The sequence below is a fragment of the Oenanthe melanoleuca genome, chromosome 17, assembly GCF_029582105.1.
Source record: "Oenanthe melanoleuca isolate GR-GAL-2019-014 chromosome 17, OMel1.0, whole genome shotgun sequence".
NCBI lineage: Eukaryota > Metazoa > Chordata > Aves > Passeriformes > Muscicapidae > Oenanthe > Oenanthe melanoleuca.
In genome coordinates, this window is record NC_079350.1 from 1,620,488 (window position 1) to 1,645,757 (window position 25,270).

Consider the following 25,270-nt stretch of genomic DNA (forward strand, 5'->3'; position numbering starts at 1 on the left):
TGTTTGTGCATCACTGATGGCATTAATTGAATGTCTCTTCACTTATGGTGTCTGTGTCTCAGAAGTCACAGTGCAGGGCAGGTGTGATAAAAGTGCAGAAAGCAAATAGTAATTAACTGGCAATTAATGTTTTTACGGAGCTCAGGAGGTTGCTTGATTTTGGCCTGAGAGTATCTGAGGTAGTGTTGGGTTCTGGAGTCTGTCTGTGAAAATCACACCAAAAGCCAGTGTCCTGAAGTCAGAAGAATTCTGAATAGAAATTGAGAAATAATTGGGTTCAACTGTGATGAAGTGTGTCCAAGCCACTTTCTAAACCATTTCAGTTTTCTGTCATGAAAAATTTGGATTGATATTGGAAGTTTGCTAAACACAGTTTGATCTTACTACTGATGATTCAGTGTGTGCAGATATTACTGGCTAAAATTGTGTGGCCTTTGTTATACAAGAGGTCAGACCAGATGATCATAAAGGTCCCTTCTGGTCTTAAAAATCTGTGAATATATGAATAATTTAAAACCTGTCCTGCAAACCCTTATTCATTGAGGTGGTGATGTTAAAATCCTGTGGGACTGCTTGTGTGAGTAAAGGTTGTGGGATCAGGCCTAGAGTGAGTAATCACTATAACTTTTGTTTAAATTTATTGATAAAAGTATAAAATATTCACTGCAGATAAAGCTGGGTTTTTCTTTAAATGAGGAGACACTCACTGGTATTCACCCTCTCAAATCTTCATGTGTGTCTGCACAGCAGCATGGAGCTGCTGGCACATTGTAGGGACAAGCTGGACATGACCCATGTTAAACCAGGCAAGTCCAAAGTTCTTTGCTTTGCACTTAGAAAACTTCAGAATCTGAGTTGGTCGTCTTTGCTCATATCAGCTGTCCTTTCTTCAAGTAAAAACCACTTTCCAGGGCTAGTGAATGTTTTTATAGCTCTCAGGTTTTGGCCACAATTCTCTCTAATGTGTTTTCATATTTGAAAATCTGAAAATTGTAGAAATGCTGATAAATTTGAAAAGCTTTATCCTCTTATAACCTTCAGTTGTCTGAGGTGATCACTGACTCCATCTCATCTCTGCAAAATATGTTAGAAAAGTTCTTGCCCTGTGGGCAGGAGTGTCCTCATCTTACTCATCATTTTAATCTTTGTTCTTTAGGGAATTCTCAAACCAGTGCGATGGGAATACGAGCCCGAGAAGCAGGGCCTTGGGAAGTTTCAAAGTTGGTCAGCTGTTGCCCCCTTTGGGATGGTTGTTTAGTTTTGTTACACTTCCTCTCTGCAACAGGCAGCTATTACCTGCATGAGGGAGGTGTTAAGTAACTTGTAGAAGCAGCTTCAAACAGCAGCAGAGGGGAGCATCTTGGGCACAGCATTTGGACACCTGTGAGAAGGTGAATGCAGGGGTTGTGCCTGGTGTTTGATAGCAGCTGCTGGTGTTTGATAACACTGTGTGACAGCTGTGTGGAGATTTCATCTCCAGGTAACAGTTCTCCAAGTGTTGTTCTGTTCTCTTCTAAGTTCACTGGCACTGATGGGGCTGGTTTCCTCAGTACTTGTTGGGAACTTGGTGTTTGCTCCGTTGTTGGTTTGCATTCCCAGTCCATAGCGTATTTCTGCTGAGGGTGTCACTGATGGGGATTTATGAAATGACAAAGGGAATTCAGGATTCTCTTTGGTAACAAGTGCAGGAAGAAATTGAAGTCTAATACTAATGTCTCACAGTTTTTAATCCTTTGAGTTTCCATAAAAGGCCTTTTCAGTGAAACTCCCTGAGTTTTACAGTGAGAGATGGTGGAATTACTGTTATATGGAAATGGCAGAAATGTGATTCTGGAGACCTCCTGTGCACAGAGGCAGAGATTGGTGACCAATCCTTACCTCATCCCTTTAAACACAAAATTCTGCTCTTAGCTTTAAAGTGTTCGAACATTGCAAGTTTCTGCACATCCTTCTTCTTGAGCAAGAGATGGGAGTTGATTTTTAATGATATTTACTATTTGTTGAACTAAATTGTTTGTTTCTCTTTTTTTTTTTTTTTTTTTTTTTTTTTTTTTTTTTTGCTGGTTGTTTGTTGATAACATCCTAGGGATTAATTTTTCCTTTAATTCAGTTTCCCATCTGTTGTGCCTGAATGTGGCAGTAGTGTATATGAAAATTTGCACCCAGCTAGAAGAGATTACAATCTTTAAAGAAGTCAAAACTGTGGGTTTTTTTTCCTACCTTATGAAAAATGAATCTCCTTTTGGTATTGAACTACAGTGCAGATTTGTAAAGGTGTATCATAGTGACATGGGGAAGATTTGATTTTAGGTTTTAATTTTGGTTTGGAGCTCTGGCCCTTCTCTTTTAACATATTATATTAGTGAGAATGAGTTCCTGTGGTTTGCATTATCTGACTACAGCACGGATCAAATCTGGTTGTGTGTATGACTGAAAATGTAATTGGAACAGTGCTGTCACAATAGTCTCCTGTGCTGATAAAGTTTGTATTTAACAAACAGAGCTCTTTTTTGGTGCTGTAGCAGGCAGTGCTTCCCAGTATTTCCTTGACTGTATTTTGGGGAGGCTGCTCAGTGGTGATTAGCAAAGCCTGATCCTGCCCAGTTATGTAAACAGAGCATTTCTTTCGTGCACGTCTTCTTAACACTCTGCTGCAGACCTTTATTGGTACTTCTTCAATAATTTGTTTAAACTATGCAGTACAGATTCCTTATTTTAGCACTAACACTTACAAAGGCTTCTTTTAGCAGCCTTTAATTTCGTACTTATGTATGTGACATAGCCTGTGGCTGTGATCTCTGCTGTGAATCTGCAGTTGTTTTGGGATGAAAGCAGAAGGCAGCTGGAAACTCAGTAGCTACATCTAGCTGTCTACCAAGAGAAGGCCTTGATTTCAAGTTTATCTAAACAAGCTCGACTAATCCCAACTATCTGGGGGGATCCACTGTCAAAACAAGCAGCATGGCCCTAAGGCAAACACAACCATACAGAAATGAAGGCTGGGACTTCCAATACTCCGATGACTGCATACTGGAGGCTTTTTTTCCTGAAAAGAGAGTAAGAGAGGTACAATTTGCATAATGCCTTTTCATCAGGAACTTTTGGAAAGCTGACAGAGGTCCAGCTTATAGGGCTGTAGCCACAATACAGAGTCTATAGGAGAATCCTTGAATGACCTGACCATATTGAAAGAAAAAATGAAAGCATCGAAGTATAGCCAAGTGAGTGTGGAAAAGAGGGCTGGTGCATTGTCTAACATCTGCTCTACTTCTCGTTAGTTTTGTTCTTCGGTATTCTATGTGGACTTTGGAGAAACCTAAGACAGCCTAACATGAATCCTATAATCTTCCTTCTGAATATTTATGTAGTGTGCCAGCCTCTAAGCTGTCCTTTGCATCTTCCTACTTCCCCCTCATTTTCATGCTCTCAAATGAGGCCAACATTTCAAAAGCTAAATAAATGTTTGTGAATGTTTATAAAAGATTTGCATAAATTTGCCCTTGTTTGACAAAGATCACTTTTTTCTTATGCCAGTTCTGAAATATTTTAAAGGTTTCAGTGCTTGTCTTGACAACAAAGTCCTGCCTCAGAGAACAATGATTGCTGATTAAGTGGGTATGTGCTCGGAGCTGAATAGAGTGATGGAGACGCTGGCTGAAAGGGCCACTCATCTTAAGCCAGAATTATAATATTTAACAAATGCTAACCCAAGGATAGATTTAAAGCTTTAGTTTTGGTGCAATGTACCTGTGCAACTGACTTATGGGCCGAGCAGGATGTGATTATCTTTTCACAGCTAGTAGTTCTCACCTTGTTTCTGCAAAATCTGCAAGTGAAAATACTCCTTGGTTTTAGTCATTAAATGTTTAAAATACATTTAATTGAATCAGTGTTCCAGCTCTCTGCTATTGATACTTCTTGCCTTTACCAATTAATCACTGTTTATGCACATAATTGAACCTGATTTTTTTTTTATGCCTGTTAGTATAATTTTTCAATTCTTTGTGATTTAAGACTGGAACAATTATTCAGAAGTACAACAGTAGCTGTAGATTTTTTTTTTTTTAGCTGAAATCTATTTCTCTTAGAATGAAACTAAATCTCTTTTTTTACTGAAGGGGTTTTAAAGACATTTGTTGAGGAGATCTCTTTGAAAAACTGCTTATATATTTAGTTCAGCTTTACTTTCAGATTTTTTTTCTACTGGAGAAAAGTAATAGTCGTTCCTGTTCTTTTGTTCTATGAGTTGAGAAGTTGAAGTTGTCATTAAGGCAAAAACTAGAGCTACTTCTCTGACACAGTTTTTATCACATCTGCTAGGCCTGTGTCCCAGGAGGAGCTGAGCAGAGCCCAGAATTCAGCACAGGCCCATTATCTGCAGGTTTTGCGTGTGTTGTAAAAGGAGTGAGACCTCAGGGAGGCTTGGAGCCTCCTCCCGTGTAATGTCCAAATCAGATTTGAAGGACTGGTGGCAGGAAAGCTTTGGCCTTGGGGTGTGAATTCTAAGAAACAGAGTCACAATTAGGTTTAAAAAATTCAGGGATTTTGAGCTTTATCTTGAAATATGTTTTTAGTAATGCAAGGAGAAAAGTTGCCCATCTGTGCACATATTTTGTACGTTTAAAATATTTAAATGCTAGCAGGCCTCAATATGCTTAGGAAATGTTATTTATCTTCTGCTCTTCCTGTTTCCGGGATTGTGGATATGCGTGCTGGGGTTTTTTGTGTATTTGTTTTTTTAAAACAGCATTTTCCTGAGAACAATCAGTTGCCTTCAATGAAATTATGTTATTTTGTATGGCCCTGTTCCCCTGCTGACCCTCAGACAGAGGCAGGCGACTTTGGGAGAAAAATCCTCCCCTAATTCAAGCTTTAGAATTGCTCAGAAAGAGCTGATGGATTTCTGGAACACAGAACAAATGGATAATCTAGTGCTATAAAGTTATATTGGAATAGCAGTAGAATTAGAAAAGTAGAGATAAAACTAAATTAAATCAATTTAAAGTCATTATGTTAAGCAAATTATGTCCAGATTTTTTTGGGCATAGAACATTCTTTTGAAGAACTGATGAAAATAATTTCTTAAAATATTCAGTAGATTGCAAAATTCAGTAATGCTCAGTACTGATATAAGGCATAAAAAGATTTTATTGCAAAATCAAAGCAATATGAAATTTGACATAAATATTTTAAACAAGCAGTGAGTTTTAAAAAGAATCTCTGCTGTGCCAGTTTTCTCCAAACTAGAAGAACCTTTAGAATTTAGAGAAATTTTGAATTTAAGGTTAATGTTTGCCTTTTTGAATTCTTAAACATGTTGTTCCCTTGCAGCAGATTATTTAACTAATGGTTGGCTTAAAATTATCCAAATAGATGAATTAAATGTAAGAGCAGTTTACAATTCTGTGGATATAGGAGAGATTAATGGACAACCCAAATTTAATTGGACAATATTTTGCTTCAGTTAATCTCTTAGCACTTTTTAATGCTATAATAGCATTTCTGCAGTGTTTAAATTTGCTCCTGCTCCTGAGGAGCAATAAAGTCCCCAGTAGCTGCTCACTGGTCAGGTGGGCATGCTGTTCCCTGTGCTCACATACTCTGAGCCATCAACCTGGCTGCATTTCTCCTCTAGGCCCTCCCTGTTCTCCACTTTCTCTTCCATCCCTCCCCAGTCTGCTGATGTCCTTGGCAGTCTCTTGGTCCTCCTCCATGGCATGGTTTGCTGGGTTCAGATGCCCTTTCAGGCTGGGTAGGATGAGAAGTGTTGGTATTCCCTACCTCTCTGTGTAGTTTCATTTGCAGCAGCCTCAGGTGTAAAGGCAAAGAAATGAAAGAGCAATCCACCTTTTTCATCAGAGTCATCTCTTCTTCATGGAAAACTCCTCTCATGGGCCATGCTGTGTTCTCTTGTTACATACACTTGTGGGGTTTGGGGTTCCTTCCTTTCCCCCTCCCCTCCAAGATCCACAGCTAAAGGTCCAATCTTTACTCTGGGTGGTCCTTCCAATTTCATCTAGATTTTCTCAGGATTTCCATTACAGGTTCCCAACCTGTTGGTCTGTGTGGTGTGTTGTTTCCCTGCTCTGATTCATTCCTTTGTAAGTATCATACCTTAATCATTCAGCATTTTTCACAGATCTTCCAGTATTTTAATTTATTTTCTGTCCTACTTCTCCCTACACTTTGTGTTCCCCTTTGCATCTCTGGTGTCTTGTGCATCTTTCTAGGAGCAGAGACTTTTCAGCAGACCCTTCTCTAGCCCAGCCATTTGCACATCATTTATCAGTGCAGTTTTATTTAATTGCAGCTGCACGTGGGATATTTGTTAGTGATGTTCATTTGAGCAGAAGTGAAGCAGCCCACTGTATTTAAGAGAATCTGAAGTTGTGCTGCTGATTTGGAAGCAGGAGCATACGGTGAAGGGTTTAAAAATAAAAAAGACTTCAGCTACAGCTTGCCTATTAAATTCACAAGTGAATGTGCACATTTTTTCAGCATTGTTGGGCTTGCTTTGCTGTTTGGTTGCAACAGAGAGATGGTTTGGGACACGAGCCCGGTGTGTATTGTGTGTATTTCCCAGCCTGGCTTTCCAAGTGTGTCCTGGTGTGTAGGAAAGCCTTGCAGAGCCTGCCTCACCTTCAGAGGTGCTGTGACACAAAAGGGCTGAGCGGATGAGCACAGTCTTCCTGCCTCATTTATTTTGAAAACTTTGCTACTGAAACCAAACTTAATCAATGAGCTCTGTGTTGTCTCCGATAAGTTATGTACTGGCTTTATTGATTGGAAAGGATTTTAGAAAACCCTTGTGGGGTTTATAATGTCAGCAGTGTTTTGATTATGAAAGGAGCTGGAACCTTGGGACAGGGAGCCAGGTGGTGCCTGTGCCGCAGCCCCCGGTGCCGCGGCTGCGCCGCATCTCCCGGGACACAGTTCATGCCCTGCACTTTAGCTCTGCTGCCTGGCTGCTGGAGATGCACTTTTTGCTCATTAAAATGTTAAAAATCAAACTGCATGTAAAAAGATTTGTGGAAATATAAACTTGGGGCTTGATCCAGAAAACCGGCGTCTGGTCCCCTGGAGACCCTGGCGGCAGCTCCCGGGTAATTTCCGTTGATCAGCTGCCTGTCCTGGATTGCTGGGGGGGTTCTGCTCTTCTTTTAGGGGCTTTTGCTTTACAGGCATTTATGCAGGTTTTTCTTTAGGAAAATAGCCATGAGGGAATAAAACAAGAAAGCAGACTATTGATACTTCCTCTGTGCTTAATGTTGGGTAAAAAAAAAAAAAAAAAAAAAAATTAGAAGATGTTGACATGGCGTGACTCTAGGTTTGGTTTTGTTTTATTTTGTCTGAAATCATAAAGAAATGAAGAATTTTCTAGGTCATAAGTAATAACCCACCTATAAAGTTTGGGAAGGACATTGTGTATGAATGATGTAGGTATTGCTTATCTTTCAAACTAAGGAGTATTTAAAGAATTTTAAAAAAGCAGCATTATATTTAGAGTAACGAGTTTGCAACTTGAGCAAAAATGGGATACTTCTCCAATAACTGTTTTTCTTACATGTAAAAGATCAGCAGTTTTGCTAATTAAAAACTAATTCTACATATGGTATTTATATTCTTTTATTAGTTACCATTGAAAAATAAGTCTGCAGTTAACCTGTGCTAGTTTTTTTGGTTGTGAATTGAGCCAGATAAGAATTGGTGTATAATGAGTGGCAAATTATGTCCAATGACATTGCAAAAGCCAGATAGTAATACCACTGTAAAATCTTTCTTTAAAAGAGAAGGCAATTTAGAGCCTGTTTACATGAACGTTTCCTTTGCTGCATTTAGGAAGCTGTAAATATCAAGGAGCAAGTGCAGAGTAAGTTCTGAGTAATGCACTTGTCCAGTGACATAATGCTGATGAGATGCTGAATGTTTTATTGTTTTATTATGGGAATGCTTTTACTTGCAGTTACAGGAATTATTCTAGTCATCAAAATAATGGAGAGAATATATTCTGCCATTTTGAGGTGACTGATAGCTTTGTCTTCTAACACTTTTATTTCAGAGTTGTATGTATCTATATGATTCTGTTTCTGAAAAAATAGATAGTCATTATTTTGATGTCAATGTGTATTAATAAAGCCAATAAAGTTACAGGCAGTTTGTATTCCTAATATTATAATTTCATAATTTTAGAATTAATTTGTGGGACTTTTTGTTTGTTTGGCATGGTTTTTTTTTGACATTTTACACTGTAAGATTTCAGTTGTGGCAAAGCACCACTGTGTAATAGTTAAAATTTGTCCAGATGCAGTTTTTGTGCCTGAGCAATTGGAGTTGTTCAGCTTGTGAAAGTCAGTGAGATTCTGCACCAAGGGGAACCCAATCATATTAATGAGACCTTTACTAGCAAGGCATTATTTTGTATCAAAATAGAGATTTCTGCTGAGTTTTCTCTGCAATCTACATAGCTCCTTTCCAAGTTTCCTGCTGCAATTCAAAGGAGGAGACGTCTTTGCTCTACATGGCATTCTTCAATAGATCCCTTCTTGTTCTTTAAAAACAGGAGGTTGTTAAATAATCTATCAATAAACTGTCAAGAAGTCAAAGTTTCCATATCTGTTTTTGCCTGAAATCCTCAGAACTTGCCACATTTTAGTTGTCAAGAAACCTCCAAAGAAGAGTGTGAGCAGTTGAGCCTGAAACCACAGCTCAGGATGGGCTGTGCTTGTTTGAATTATGCAGGAGGAACATGTTCCTGCAAGGGAGTCAATATGTTTTGTGCTTCACTGGAGAGGTTATTAGATTGATGGAGTTTATTTGGGAATGATGGCATTTGGCTTAGAAATAAATGAAGCGAGAAGCATCTATTTAGTTATTGATGATAATTTATTGCTATTGGTCACAAAGATGTTGATTTTGTCAGAGGGTTTGTTGTTTGTTCAGGGTTTTGAAAGCAGAAATAGAATTTACACTTCAGGACCTGAAATATTGAAGTGAAGGAGAATGAGCAATGAATTGGCTGTAGGAAAGATCTGCAAACTGAGAGAACTCTATGGTGTTTTGTGGGCTACAGAATTCAAATTTTGAAGATCTAATGGTTTGCTTTTGTCTATGAACACAAGTATTTTGGGACTAATATGTTTCTGGTTTTGCTTCTTTAGTGACTGTATTTGTTTAATGTTGTAAAGTTGAAAATTATTAATTTATCTGCTGATCATGTTTTCACTTTTCACATTGATCCTTTTCTTTGCTTTCATGCTTAAACACTTTTCTGTTTGTGGTGCTGTTTTGCAACTTCTAGAAAATGGTGTGTAGGTTAAACAACCCGTATCAATTTTAATACACATTATTTAATCAGTCTTTTAACTGTGAGATTTCCTTTCTAGTAGCAGTAGGCAACATTAAACATTCCTGCTATGAGACCTATTGGCTTCATCTTTTGTTATTTATCTTGCTGATGTTGAGAAGTGTTCTCTAATCCCCCAGACCTCTGTTCCTAGGTAACAGCAGAAGCTGTGCCAGCAGAGCAGCCCTGCCAGGCCAGGCCCATGTGGTTTGGTGTTATTCACTCCCATCCATATGGTCAGGGCAGGGACTGTCCCCAGAGAGGTGTTAACACTCAACAACCCAACCTCCTCCTCCTCTTTGGAGAATTGCTAGATGGCTCCTGCTGCCTGCCCATGTGTGAATCTTGATTAATTTTTCATTTTTAATGAAGTTTGATCATGTTTATTATTTCACATGATTGACTGCCTGGTACTACTTCTATGTAATTGATAAAGCCCATATTTCTTCATCTGTCTCTTGTTTCTTCAGGGCAAAGTTGTGAAATTGTGTGATGTGGTTAATATTAGATTTATTGGTCCCCATAGATGTATAAATTATCTCTTTTTTTTTTTTCTCTCTCTCTACAGGAAGTTCTACAGACTCTGACCAAGTTTTGTTTCCCCTTCTATGTGGACAGGTATTGTTAGCTTTTCAAACTTTACAAGAAAATAAGCTTGTCAATAAAACCCCTGTAGAAAATAAAAACCATACCATTCATAGTGTTCTGTCTGTGTGACTGGGACTTAAAGCACCTGAGTGCAAATTATAGTCTCAGAATCACTTTTTCCTGGGGTTTTTATGGGCACCATGAAACAAGAAGAAGTTTTAAAAGTTGGAGTTGTTTGTTGGCAGGACTGTGAGGGTGTTTTGTTTTACTTCTGCACAATGCTTGGATGGAAAATGCTTGGGTTGGAATTGTCAAATATACATATGAATATCAAAGCTTTGTTTGCTTGTGCATTTTATTTCCTAATTGCCAACATTTGGGTGGAACAATTAATGAAATGCTTTACATGCAAAGGCTTCTTGATTTTTGGAATGCTGGTGCTTTATTTGACAGCTACTTAATGTGATTTCTGATTTTGGGGGGGAAATTGTAAAGTGAATGTGAGAAAGTCTGAGAATATTAACTTCCTGTAATTTAGGACACTGTAAAACTTTTTTAGTTTGCGTTTACTGTGAATTATTCTTGATGATTTGATGAAAAGAACAACAATTGAAATTTTGAAAGGCTGCACCAGTGCTCATCTCATCTCTGAGCATCTCTTAATTGGTCAGAATGACTTCTCTTCATCAGAGACACAAAATGGTTTGGGTTGAGGGAATTCACCTTTACTGTGATTAAACTGCTGCAAGTCTTTTTCTCATTTTAGAATTTGGAATCCCAGTTTTACTGCTCATACTTTTCAGTTCCTAAGGGGTGGAAGCAGAGAAATACTCATACATTTTTCTCATGTATTTGTTTCTACTAGAAATATTTATGCTTTCTGTGTGTAGATTTATTGTACCTAGGGGTTTTGTTTGTTTTGTTGTTTTTGGTTTTCCTCAGCAATATAGCATTTTGAAAGATAGAACACTGAAAACCCATATGGGGTGCAAATGAGAACATAATGAAAAGTGATTCCCGTTTCTGGATCCACTTGTTTGTCTGAATATCACAGACTGTCACTGAAAGACTGCAAGCCAGCCAATTTGAGCATAAAGGAGACATTGTCACCCAGAACATACTTAATAATTTCAGATGGAGAATGGACTTCCCACACTGCAGGAGGCAGAGCACAGCCTGGCCTGAAGCTGTGGCAGCTGAAGGAGGTGCTTATGCTCCTTCTCCTCTGCCTGGTGGTGGCTCTGAAGGTTCTGGCTCTCAGGGGCACAGACACTCCATTCTTTTGACTTTGGTTCTGTTCTGGTGTTGTGGCCACTGGTCAGGACCCCAGGGACTGCTTGGCTGTTCCTTCAGGCAATGGACAGGAGGTTTCTGCTGCTGTGTTGGTGGAATGAGGCCGAGGCTCTTCCCCAGCTGCAGGAGTGCAGAGCTGCTCCTTGGTCCTGCTCCCTGCCAGGATTGTGTTGGTCAGGTGTGGGTTCTGGGGGGATTTTATGGAAATCCTCCTCTATCCCTAACTTCTATCTGCCCCATTAGAGATGAGATTTTTTGCTGCTTCCATCCTGTGAGGCTCTAAATAGACCTTCAGCCCATTTGAAAGCAGAGCTGTGAAACTGAAGGGTTGATAATAAAATTTTAGGAAGAACCCTTTGTATGCTGGGAAGTTTATCCTTCCCTGTGAAGAACTGGCACCAAAACTTGAGCAAGGCCTGTCAGCAAGGTTTGGTTTCTCCAGCTCACATGAATGCAGGACTCTCTAGGTTTGCTCTGGAGGAACTCACCAGCTTGTCTGAGTTGTTTAATAAACAAGCTTCTCCCTGCTGCTAATGAAATGTGTTTTTCCCTCTGTTCCATAATTTTAATTGTCAGCTCGAATGCTATTTCTCACACGCGCTCTGCTCTCAACCTTGTTAAAATTAAGCATATAATCCCCTTTTAAAACACCATACTAAAATCACCATAGCAACATTACATCCAAGCTTTACAGATAAAACACACCACCAGTGAGGGATTTTTGGGTATCCCCAGCAGCTCAGTGTGGTTTATGGAAGTTGTTGCTCTGCTGACATTTAGATTACACTGGCTAATTCTCAGACTGCTGGAATGCTTTAAATATCTGTCTTTTTGTTCCTCTTCATCTCTACATGTTTTTCCTTCCCTGTTTGGAATCCACTGAAAGATTCTTCTTTCTAAGTTGGACAGTGACATTTTTCCTATTTGGATCCAGCTTTTATTTCTGCAGGTCTGTTTTTCCTTCATTTCCTCTAGGCACTGAGTGTGTACTCTCCCACAAAAAAAATTGTTTTTTTGCATGTAGCATCAGAGAAGAGAATATTTTAAGGCCTGTGACTGTTTGTTAAATGTCCTTGAATTTACCAGGGTATTTGTTGGTAGGAGAGACTTGTAAAGCTGCGTGTCAGTGCAAGTCAGATTTCTCAGTTCTCAGAGAATAAAAAAACCCCTAGAACATGGCCTGAAATAAGTCTTAACTTCCTATAATTAGAAATATTTTGGGTTATATGAGAGAACATAGGGTTGGTTGCTGGTTGATAGTCAGAACCATTTTCTTTTTAAGATAAACTCATTATTAGTATCCTCCCACACTTAAAAAATTAGATGAAAAAAAAAAAAAAACACAACCCCCCCACTCCTCCCTCATCAAGCATATTTAAGGTTCTGGAGGGTGCATACTTTTTAGTTAATTTCTCAAAAAGACTCTGCTGAAAGAGGAAATGTTACAGGTTCAATGACTTGGATGTGATACTTGACACAGAGTTAGCTCAGCTATTCAGTAATTTTTCTCTCTTGCTCTCTGTTTCCAGCCATGCCATTAACCAAGTTGGGCAGAACTTCACGTTTGTGCTCACAGACATTGACAGCAAGCAGAGGTTTGGCTTCTGTCGCTTATCTTCAGGGGCCAAGAGCTGCTTCTGTATCTTAAGGTAGGTCTGTGCTTTGGCTTCTGCCTGACTGCAGGAACACTGCTTGACTGCAGTTACACTGCAATTACCATTTCCAGCTGTTCAGAATTATTTCCCTATCTGCTCCTTAAAGTCACTGCTCTTCTGCACAAGTGGTGCAAAACCCCTTGCACTTGGAGTTCCTCTCTAGATAACTGTATTTGTTTGTAGTCAACGTTCTGGAGTTAACAACGTGGAAAAAAAGTCTCTTTGCAGTAATTTGATATGACATAGCATGATGGCAGCTGTTATCTATAGCTGTCACAACTGATCTTGTTAAGACATTTTGTGGACATTTGTACATGCTAGTTTTATTAACAAAACATCTGCTGGTAACTGAGAGAATGTCACTGATGCTCTGCACAGCCCCAGAGTTTCTATGTGTGAGCTTTCCTCTGTCCTGCTGAGGGTTTTGTGAAGTTTGGCATGATAAAGACTGTCAGTGGAAGCTGGAACTATGCATTTCACAGAAAATGGGCCAAGAGGCTCTGTCAGAGTAGTTTTTGATAACCTCCCACAGCCATGTTGGAATACAGTCCAGAATTTTTTATTTATATTTGCCTCAGGAAATGATTCCAGTAAATAAATTTTGATGTCTTCCAATTTTAGCTTCATTAAGAACTTCCATGGATTGAAGATTTTCACGTGGCAAACGTTCTATCTTGTTTTAAACAAATTTAAAATTGCCTGTTTTCTACTTTCTGCTTTTTGTGTGTTCACAAGGAGTTGGAAGTTTAGGAACAGTAGCCCAGGTAAAGCCAGCAGAGAGGGGACTGAGGACAGCCAAGGAGGTGACAGAACAGCTGAGGCTGAAGCCTCCCAAAGGAGGACACTGCTCTGTGAGCAGCTGTTCACATCTGTCAGGACATGCCTGGCTGGCTTTGCACAGGACACAGCCAGGGTGAGGACAGAGGAACTTCTCTGTCCCTGCCTTGTGTGGGGCACCTGAGAGTGGGACCCTGGCATTTGCCCTTCTGCAGCATTCCAGGTCACCTCCCCTTGCAGGGGGATGCACACAGCAATGCCATGGAATGGGAGCCTAATATTTGGAGAAATTGTTGTGAGATCTACCCAAATTCTCAATTAATTGAGTGGGAGGCAGAGTGACAGGTGTTTGCTCAGTATCTTCTTCCATTCTGCCTTTGCTGTAGCAGACACTCAGCTATTATTAGCTCTGGCAGGCCAGCAGCAGGGAGTGTATCCTGCAAGCAGGAAGGTGTTTCCCAGCTCTTCCCACAGAGCTGCTCCCCTGGGCAGTCAGGGGCTGGTTCCCTCAGTCTCATGTGGGCAGTGTCTGCTTAAGGAGGGTAACTGCCTGATTAATGTCAAATTAAAGGAGAAACACAGTTTTAAACAGAAAATCTGAATAAGGAATAGTCTGGGTCCCTTCTTGATCCCTCCTGGATAAGAGTTCTTTGCTGTCAGCTCCCTTATGTTGAGTGAATGCCAAGAAGAAATGGAGGAGTTCTGTTGTAGTTAAATGCCTTCTGCTGCAACTCATAACCAAAAAAAACCAACCAACCACAGTGGATGAACTGGGACTCTTCACTTCCTTCCTGTTGCTTCTTTCTCCTGTGCCCTGATGAGAAAAAGAAAGTTCATCATTAATGCAAGTTCATGCAAATTTTAGAGGATAGTAAAGAGTGTAAATCAGCAATACATGAAATCACTTCCTCTATTCCCAGGACTGCAGCTCCCATTATTAATGTGAATCTTCTCAGTGTCCTTTAAGTTTTAAAGGATGGTGCATGATAAATGGGTGAGGGGGAAACATGCTGAAAAATGTGAGAACAGTAAGTAGAAGCAAATGGGGATGAAAAGAATGTTTGTTTAATTGTTTTTAAATTACAGATTGGATGGCAGCAAGCTTCAAGTATTCCTTGCTATGCTCAGGAACAGTATAAGAACTAAGTGATGGTGTTTATTACTAGAGATGATATTCACAGGCTTATCAGGGATTTTATGGGTCTGGCCGTGGTAAAATGGTTTGGAGGTAGAAAATCATCACATTTAGATTAGTTATTGAAGAGAAACAGCAGAAAAAAAGAAATTCTTTTCACGCAGAGAGTGCTTAAAAAAATTTGGCAGTGTTCTGGAAGCAAAGTACTCAAAGGCCAGAAGTCAAGGTCTGGACTTGAGCTTTGAAGTGACCCAGAGGCTTTTCCCTGTGGAAGCACAGCACAGCGAGGCGCCTCTGGGAGTTCAGCAGCAGTGGGGTTATCCTGTGGCCAGCAGAGAGGCCATTCCATGTGGTAGGGAGCTGCTTTGACTGTTCTAACCAATAGTCCTTAGAAACCTGCTGTTGAGATACTTTCCACAGGGTTTTCCTGCTGCAGTAGCTCGCACAGATTGATGAACTCTCTGATAACTTTGAAACCTGCTTTTCCTGTTGTTCTATGGCTGTCTTCAGTGTAGCACCACTCCTATTCTATTCTATTCTATTCTATTCTATTCTATTCTATTCTATTCTATTCTATTCTATTCTATTCTATTCTATTCTATTCTATTCTATTCTATTCTATTCTATTCTATTCTATTCTATTCTTTCTATTCTATTCTATTCTATTCTATTCTATTCTATTCTATTCTATTCTATTCTATTCTATTCTATTCTATTCTATTCTATTCTATTCTATTCTATTCTATTCTATTCTATTCTATTCTATTCTATTCCTATTCCTATTCCTATTCCTATTCCTATTCCTATTCCTATTCCTTTTCCTTTTCCTTTTCCTTTTCCTTTTCCTTTTCCTTTTCCTTTTCCTTTTCCTTTTCCTTTTCCTTTTCCTTTTCCTTTTCCTTTTCCTTTTCCTTTTCCTATTCCTATTCCTATTCCTATTCCTATTCCTATTTCTATTTCTATTCTATATAGCAGTGTCGAATCTGCTTCTCTTCTCTTCTCCGGGTTCCTCTTCCCTGCCCCGCTTCTGTTGCTGCAGGTGAAGCTGCGGGGCCGGGCTGGGGTGACCCTGAGCGGCTGCGCTGCGGCTGCGGCGCCAGCAGAGGGCGCGCGGGGGCGCAGGTACGGCCCAGGTGAGGGACAGACCCCGAGGATTTGGGTCTGGGGTGAGCCCAGGTGAATTCTTATGGCACACACCCACATCTCTCAGGGAAATTGGAATTCCATACTACCTTTTTCAATGAAATACAGTACAAAACTTAAAATGGGCTTTTCAATTATTTTCTCTAACCATACAGTAACAGCTGATGTCCAGTCATCAATTCTGTGTTCTGATTTGGAAATTTCACACCCACTATCTTTTCTTTCTAGTACTTTATTTAAGGATTTCAGGATTTCAGCTGCAATGGGATAAATCCTAATAACTATACATCAAGAGGCTGAATTTTTATTGTTTGACTCTAATTTCACATCAGATTTCACATGGGCTTTTGAGGGAGAACAGTGTAGGTAGTTCTGGATTTAGTGAAGAGCTCTGGTCTTTTATTATTTAAAAAGAAAACAAAAGTGAACCAAAGTTTGTGTAGTTTTGCTTTGGTTCACAAACTTCTGGGCAAATTACTGGTTTGCAAAGGTCCCATGTTCAATTCTGATTTCAGTTTTACTGAATTTAAAGTTTTTGTTGGGTTATTCAGGTTTTGTACCCAAACTGAAATCATTCTTTTGAAGTGAAATGCAGAAACATTTGTGTGGAAATCCCTTTCGGCCAAAATAGCTGAGCTCTGCACCACTCTTTTTCTAAGATAAAAAGAAATGAATCCATAATAGTTTGTGACAGATGGCAGAAAATGTAACTAACTGAATGTGATTCTGTATGGAGTTATTTGAGGTTTTTGGTGTGATTTGTTGTGAGTTCCTCTCCTCCCCCCTTTCCTTCCCTTTGATTGCAGTCTTTGTCCATTTATTCTTAGGACAGAATAAGATTTCTGAGTAGGGGCCTCTCTTGTGGTGCAAAGTGAGAATTGTTTTTAATTGAGCAGAAACATGTGGAAGGATCAGGAATATCTCAAGGGATTACAGAAAAATTCCAAATTTGTACTACTTACAGCTTGTGTTTAGAGCGGGGTCTGCTGGGAATAAATGTTAGTTAGTGTGACCTGTGACCTTAAAAACTGTTGACATGGATTTCAGCCAGAAACTGGCCACAGAACTCCTTTGTTAGGCTCATTCATAGCTCCTTGAAAACTCCAGTCAGTGAAAGTTGCCAGCTCAAATCTAAGGAAAGCAGAGCCCTTCTTTTTCCTTTTTTTTTTCTTTTTTTTTTTTTTTTTTTTTTTTTCCCCATGCTTTGGAAACAGTGGCCGCCCCTTACCCAGCAAGACTTCTTTAATAGGGCTGCAGGGCCAGGCCCTGATTGGAACTGACAGCTTCCTGGCCCGGGCGTGCCAACTGGCAGGGGCTGAGCCATGGGACAGACAGACAGACAGACAGTGCCGGGGCTGCCCTGCCCTGCCCAGAGCCCCGGGCAGTGCCCACAGCCCCTGGGGGCCGGCTGGGAGAGTCCAGCCCCACAGCCCTGCTGGGGAGAGAGCAAACCCACAGCCCTGCTAGGAGAGAGCAAACCCACAGCCCTGCTAGGAGAGAGCAAACCCACAGCCCTGCTGGGGAGAGAGCAAACCCACAGCCCTGCTAGGACAGAGCAAACCCACAGCCCTGCTGAGGAGAGAGCAAACCCAGCCCCACAGCCCTGCCACGTATTCTGGGGAGGAAATAGAATGCTTGTGGTGGGGCTTGTTTTATAGTAATTGTCCTGTTGTTTTCTAGAATTTTCCCTTTTCATTGATTTGGCCAAAATCAATGTTTTGCTTCCATATCTATATGATTCTTTGAAGCCTTGCAGAAGATGTTTGGTAATGGCTGGAAATGCTTGGAACACTTTTTGGGCAGTCTGTTTGGTCCTTGAGGTGTATCGACCCTGGAATCCCTGTTCTACTTAAAATGCTTGGGAGATGAAAGCAAATGGCAAACTGCTTCTGTTAGACATGGCAAAGGCCACAAAATACATGTATAAATCATGGGCAATTGGATCTCTGATTCAACACTACTACAGAATTGTACCTAATGAAAATGTTGCTGTTGAGCCTCTGATGCCTTCATAGATTTTTTTTCATTATTATTTTTTGAGCACTTGCACTGACTGTCAGTGAGAGCTGCAGAGCAGAGATTCCTCAGTTCCTTTGCAGGGCCTTGCAGAGAAAAGAGGAGAGGGCAGGCAGGACTGGAGCTGCAGCCTGACCTTCTCTCACAGAAACTGGAGTTCTTACAGGCTGTAGCTGGAGCAAACCAGGGCGACTTTGTGTGCTGGGTGACAGGAAATTGAGCTGAAGTGGCTCAGAAATGTGCGAACGCCCCGAGGGCGTGTGCAGGGCCAGAGGGGCTCCGGGTGCTGCAGGCATTTTGCCTTAACTTGACATGTTTATAAAACAGTTTACATCTCAAAAGTTTAGGGTTTTTACCCCTGCTGAAACAGACACTGGCTCTTATTTTCAATTGCTTGTCAGAATATATATGGAAAAATGATGAACCTAGTGAAGAGGGAGCTTGACATCAATTAAATTTAGCTATCTGCTTTGTGTTTCTTCTTCCTGATACACTGTCTCTAGTATAGCTTTTCCAAACTTCCTGTGGTTTTTCCGTTATTGTCCTTACAATTTTTACAAGATAGAGATGAGCTGCTTGAAACTACTGTTCCAGGAAAAGAAGATTAGAATTTTGCATTACATCTGCTTTGTCTTCCATTTCCATCTCTGCCATTAACTATTTTGTAGACTTAAGAAACTTCTTCCAGAAAGCCTGTAAGGCCTAGTATCTTCTCTTGCTCAAATATCTTTAAATAAGATAATAGTAATTTAAATAAACTAATAATGCCTTATGGCTGGAGTAGGGGATTGGAAGTCTTTGCTGCTGAAGCTTTACTCTGTGTGATCAGCTGGTGATGATGGTTGAACCAGAAGCTCCCCTCTGTTTCTATCATTTTTTTCTCTTACTGTCCACTAGAAACAGAAATTATTTATGTCCACCTATAGTTTATCTGTAAGGATGGCTGGCTGCACTCAGATGCTGAGGTCATAAGAGGTTACTTGGGTGATATTAGGAAGATGTTTGTTCTGCAGAATGTCATGAAAAACTGGATCTGCTTGTTGAGAAGTGCAGTCATGAGCCGTACAAAAAAAAATTGTATGCCCTGGGAAGTACTGATATTGGAAATAAATATTAAAAGGAAAACTTAAGTCAAACTTAAGTCTCTCCTTACTTGTAAATCACAGGTTACAAAGAATGCCCGTATGGTGCTTGGCACTGGAGAAAATATGCTGATTTTGTGTTTCACTATGTATGTGCATATACACATCATTATTCTAAGTTGAAAGTTGAAGTGTTATCCTTTAACACTGATGCTCATTTATTTCCATGTTGATTCTGGTACCAAGGCTGAGCTGTGTGCTTGCATTAATGTTGTAGTGGGATGAAGTTATCCCACTTGTGAGTTAGTACAGCCAGAAGTACAGGGAGTTGTTTACAGGGAGCCCATGGATTCTGCCTTTCTGTGGAAGCATTCAAGCAGCAAGGCCTGCACAGTCTGTTTGGCACAGTAGCTGCTCTCAGCTGGCCCCATGCCCTCCTGCTGTTCGGCAGGGCAGAGGATGTGCCAGATCCCGCCTTGTGCCTGAGCAGAGCCTGCCTGCAAATCTGCTTGTAGTTAGCCTGAGGCCTTTTGGCAGCACTCTACAGCCCATTGATTTAGTTGCAATCCTTTTTCCTTAATATTTTCCATCTGGCCAACAATGACCTATAACGACAGACACAAAACAGTTTGAATTATGAGCAGTGTAATTGTGCAAATGCATCCAAATTTCACTCTAGAACCTGCACTGATGGCACTGCAGGGGTTTGTTCCGCAGTGCTGTGCAAAAGGAGAAGCCCTGGAGCACTTGAGTTCCAGCTCTGTCCCACAGAAATGTGCATTCCAGCTAAACTCAGAGTGTGTTTCATTCTCTTTTTCCTGCTTTCTGTTGGTCCTGAGCTGGGGGTGCAGCTTCTGCAGCCTCAGCTTCCTCCCACTCCCCTGCTCACACTGCCAGGGCCAGACCCTCCCAGGGGCCCTGAGCCAGTGGGAGAGAGGGACCCTGGGGCAGGCAGGGCCAGAACGTGAGTATGGAAATACTCCAGGACATGCAGCAACAGGTTTGGGGCCTTGCACTGTCTGGGATGTTCTGAGCTCCTACCTGCAGCTGTGCTTTCCACAGGGAGCTGCTTCCTGAGCTGGGCTCTTTGTTCCGGACAAGCAGAATGATTGCTTCCATTACAGTGATCCCAAACAGTTCTTGTCCTCCATGTCATTAACATCTATATCCTTGAAGAAAATCTATGAAGTTACCTGTGCAGTTCCACACATTCCAGCAGCCCTGCAAGCTTCTTCTCTTCCCTCTACATTGCCAATCCATGGAATACAAATTTAACTTTTAGTCAAGTTTTAGTTTAGTTTAGTTTAGACTTTTAGTAAATGTGAAGAATAATGAAGCTGTGTCATAGAAATTTTATTGCAGTTTTGTTGAAGCTTTAATTTTGACTGCAAGTCAAAATGCTTTTGTAAAGTATCAATGAGAAGGATCACAACAAAAATGGCAAGTGTTAGTAACATATCAGTACTGGTGGATAAAGCTGATAGTACTCCATTCAGTCCAGCTACTTCACTGGTCTTGCCTTCTGACCAGAAACCAATTTTACTTAATTAATTAGGCCTTCATGTCACGCCTTCTTTCATTGCTGAACAACTGTAACAGAAGTAATTAAATCATGTCACTTTTTATTACCTTTGGCCCTGGCTGACTGGCTTGGAAACTTCATCTTAGAGCTAATACAAACTGAATTAGTGCATCACCTTGGGGAAAACCCCCTCCCTGGCATCAAAAAGGCAGGGAGGAAGTAGTTAAAGTACAAGATGGATAGATCCTCTCTTCCACAAATGGATCACTTTTGGTCTGAAGGCTTACAAATGCATCTGTCAGGAGCGAGAGCATCCTGTCCCTGCTGACAGATGTGTACAACATTCCCAAAGAGATTACATGGGAACTTCCTCCTTCAAAACTGGAGCTGTGGCAGAGCCCTCGGGTTATGCAGAGGTAATTGGAGACGCTGGGGCTGCTGAGAGGTGGAAGTGCCACTGTGAGAAAAGCTGCTCCAGGAACTTGTGCATATTATTCCAATAGGAGCCATGATCCAGGCACTGCAATCACGGCAGAGAGGCTTTGTGTGGCTTCCTAGAGGCAGAGTTCCCTGGGCTGTGCAGGGAGCCCAAATAAAACCCCTCATTTGTAGCCCCAGCTGTTTATGAATATGCCTGATAAGGGACAGATCTTTCTCCACACTGAGCAGGCATTACCTGCACCAACTGTCCTCTGTGTGTTTTAGAATTTATTAATGTTGAAATAATTGTGGGCATTTTTCTGGTTTAATTATTTGCTTAAGCTGGTGGTAAGACAGGAAGTCTCATAAATAAAAATTGGACTTACTGGCCAGGTAACGGGCCAGAAAGACTTTTCTGTTAATTAATGTGTCATGTATTTTCAGGAATTCTGTGGATAGGTTCATCAGTGGTATTTCTGCAGGTGAAGATCAAGTGCTATAATTTTGTGTGCTTATTTTTACACCTGAATGTTTGCTGTGAATCCTAAACCATAGTACATGCTGGTCATAAGCAATTTGCACTCAAATATCAGACTCTGACTTGATCTTTGTAGCCTTCCTATTGATATCTTGCTCTGCATGTGCTTGTTTGCTGTAAGGAAGGTGATTTTTACATGCCTAGCCCAGTTCCTTGCATTCTCAAATTATCAGTTGCAAGTACTACAGCACTGACATAATCATGAATTTTTCACTTGGCTCTTTCAGCTCTGCTTGGGTTTGAGTTTAACTTTTATGACTTTCTCCCAACTTTGCTTATTATTAGGAGCTGTGTGTACTCCCTCTGATCATGTGAATATTTCTTCACTGTGATGAACCTCCCTCCCTGTGAAGGGAGCTGTAAAACCTCTTGCTTCACTTAACTTTGTTTCTTGCCAGTAGGGAGCACAGGTGGTTTGGGGAATCCAGAAGAGAGGTACATGTAATTGATTTCTCCTCTGTTACTGAAATATCCAGTGTTCTCTGTAGCTAATTTGCCAAAATGCAAGGATTCACCATTGTGTCTAGAGCTTACACACAGGTATCACAAATGCTCACCTGATGCTCAGCTTTGACTTTTCAATATATGGCAGATCCCTTTAGCAGCTGAGCACAGCTGGCTGCTGTGCAGTGGGGCTCTTGAGCACAAAGGTGTCTAAAATTTTTCTGTACGAGGCAAAGCAACGCAGAGTCCCCAGACGGGTGCAAAGGAGAGGCACTTTATTTCAAAAACCAGGCTTTTGTAAGCAGTTAGGCCTTTATCAATTACATAGTTTTAAATAATATCAAGCATAATTTAACCAACCACCATTGAACACGATGTAATGGTTATATAGCTTATTTTTCAACCTCTAATTCAGCTGACTCACTTTCCCATAGTCTTCTCCTACTTAGCTGAAGCAGCAGGCCTGAGCCATGATTTTAACAAGGCCCTTATTTTAGAAGGCATTACCTATATACAACATTTTTCTTCCCTTCAGGAATTTATCTGTGTTACAGATGGTGCCACAAACTCTGTCCCCAGAGTGGCTTTGGAGCTCACTGCAGCACATGCCAGAGCACAGAGCTGGTGGCTGGGAGGGAGCACTTCTGATTTATAATAAAATGTTCATAATGCTACTGAAATTTCAGCTGAAACTTAGTACTAGAGGGCATAGCTTGACAAGCACATATGATTGGAGTCAGTAATGAAAAGGAGCTGTTTCTCTGGTCAAGGAAAAAGGATTCATTTGCATTGGGATGAAAAGGCTGTTCAGGATCTACTATTTCAACCTGTGATAGACTTAACAGCAGGCTTTGATCCCCAAATGAAATGTGATGGATTTCAACTGATGCCAGATGTCTCAAACCTAGTGGGATCCCTGATTGTCTGCCACATCTAGAATTCTCTCTTCCAGCACTTTCATGTGTGCTTTTAAACGTGGTTTGAGAGATTCCTTGACAAGCTAAGCCTTTGGAATCCTCTTTCTGTATTGTCGCTTCGGTGGGGATCTTGAGGCTCTCGTGCTGTCTAGTGCATCCTGCTTTTTAAAATCAAACTTTGTGTGCCAAACTGTTCTAACTCCTGCAAAACCATTTTTTTAAAGTCCAGATAGTTTAGAGAGGCAGGGAGGTGGCAGTGGGTGCTGCACGGTGCCGCACACTCATGCTAAACTCTGAATTCCTTCTATTTACAGAAATTCCACAGTGCAGCTGCCCTGGACTCTTTTTTTCCCCCCGAGGTTTTAGAGTGACCACAAAGAGCTCAGGGCAGGGTGGCAGCTTTGTCCCCCTCAAGCTGCAGTTCCCGTTGCCTTGTCCCAATTAGATGGCAGGGCACAAATAGAAGCCCCTCGAAAAAGGCATCTCCAGCTGTCCTGGCACTTCTTAGCTGGACTAAAATGTCAAATTGTTACACCATAAATCTCTTTGTTGCAATTTCCTGGCTCTGGGGGCATTCAGCTGCCTTGAGCTGCTTTGTGAGCTGCAGCTCCAGGGCCATGGGAGCTCTTTGGGAAAGGCAAGGCTCAGTGCTGGCATTGCTGGAACTGCTCAGACATGGTCTCACTGCAGGAAAACAGGAATGTTTTAATTGACTTTTATTGTTAATACACAATGGCAAGTCAGCAAATAAGCACTTACTGTTAACAATTATTTATTAAGATGCCCCATAAGATGAGATCCAGTTCTGTGGGGTTTAGTACTTCTACAATATGTACATGAGTCATGCTTAAGCTGCATAACTTTAAACTGAATCATGGAATGATCACTTATGAGTAATAATCAAAGGGAAGTTTATTACAAATTTGGGGGAAATGTAGGAAGAAAATAAATCCTGTGGGAGCAGGGACAGGCAAGGGTGCAGCTGGCTTTGTGCACTGGCAGGGGCACTCATAGTGCCTCATAGGGACACGTCTGACACACAAATAAATAAATACAAAACTGGTGTTCAAAGGAGGCTCTTGGCTGCTCCCAGGGAAGGTAAGGCTGCATCTCATCCACATGCACAGGGGTTGCTATGGAGATTTGGGGTGTCTGTGCTTGAGCTCCTGAGTGTGAGAAGGTGTCAATAGACTGAGTCTGGAGCAGGGAATAACAAGGCACTGAGGTCCATGAGGTGCAGGGGAGACACTGGAACACAGAAACAGCTGAACTGAGAATTTACCCTATGGAAATTCCCACATGAGCCTAGGGATGCCTTGGCTCTTTCAAATGCATTTTGTAAAGGTGCTGGAAACACTGGGTGACGGAAGGAAAAGAAGGTGGGAAAAGAATGTAATGATGCATTCCTGCAAGGAAAATAATAGCATGAGGAGAGTCATTCCTCTCTTGAGCAGAGAAATGGGATTAGTTTTAAAAATCTGTAGTTTAATGTCATTTTACTTCCCCTTAACTATTAAAAAATAAGGTGAAATTCAGAAATAATTAAAAAGGGAAATTAATGCTTTTAATGAAGGGAAGGAAAAGGTGTTTTGATAATGTGTTTTTGCTATTTAAAATCATGTTTGTATAGAACTCCTGAAGAGCATCGTGGCTTGGCAAACATAACTTAGTTCATCATTAGAACCATTACTGACCTAAAATAGAATGTGGTTCCATGATTAGGAATAATGCTGGCTGGGAGAAGAGTCATTAGTTGCCAGATACAGGAGGATGAAAAGAAGCAATATTAGGTTTAAGTCTAAATTGCAGGGTTTTATCTTTAAATGCAAGAAATCCTAAGATAACAAGTCACCAAGAGATCGTAGTAATTTTTGATGTGTTTTCCATCCTTGCATTTTTTCAAACACCATGTTGGGATTATCAACAAAGATCTTTCTGAGTTCCTGCTGAGGATCTGTCGTTTGTCCTGCAGGAATTGACAGGCACTCTGAGTGAGAAAATGTGTTCTGCTTCAGCAGGCACCTTCACTTGTTTCATACATTGAAATGAAAAATGGCACTAGTAGTAGTAATAATAATAATAATAATAATAATAATAATAATAATAATAATAATAATAATAATAATAATAATAATAAATTCTATCTCTTTTTTTCCAATTACTGAACCCTCCTTGGGATTTTCAGTTCTGTCCTGACTGTGCTGGAGTTCTGCTGTTGGTTACAGTGATGGTGTGAGGGGACACAGGGAGAGGAGCAGCTATCCATGTGGCACAGGTCACTCCTGTTGCTGGGCTCCATGGTGACATCACTGCCACAGCCAAGGACCTGGGCACAGGGGAGGAATTATTAATTGTTGCTATTTGTTCTTCAGAGTCCATGAACTGAGGCACTGGCTG

At 40.8% G+C, this 25,270-nt stretch overlaps 1 protein-coding gene across 9 annotated transcripts in view; it reads left to right on the forward strand.

The window, feature by feature from the left end:
• Positions 1-25,270, forward strand: part of DENND1A (DENN domain containing 1A) — a 149,727-nt gene that overhangs the window by 34,621 nt on the left and 89,836 nt on the right. For all 9 annotated transcript variants that reach the window (XM_056505450.1, XM_056505455.1, XM_056505459.1 and 6 more), the window contains 2 exons: positions 9,912-9,961; positions 12,754-12,873. In XM_056505450.1, the coding sequence (XP_056361425.1) occupies positions 9,912-9,961; positions 12,754-12,873 (170 nt within the window). The remainder of the gene's footprint in view (positions 1-9,911; positions 9,962-12,753; positions 12,874-25,270) is intronic.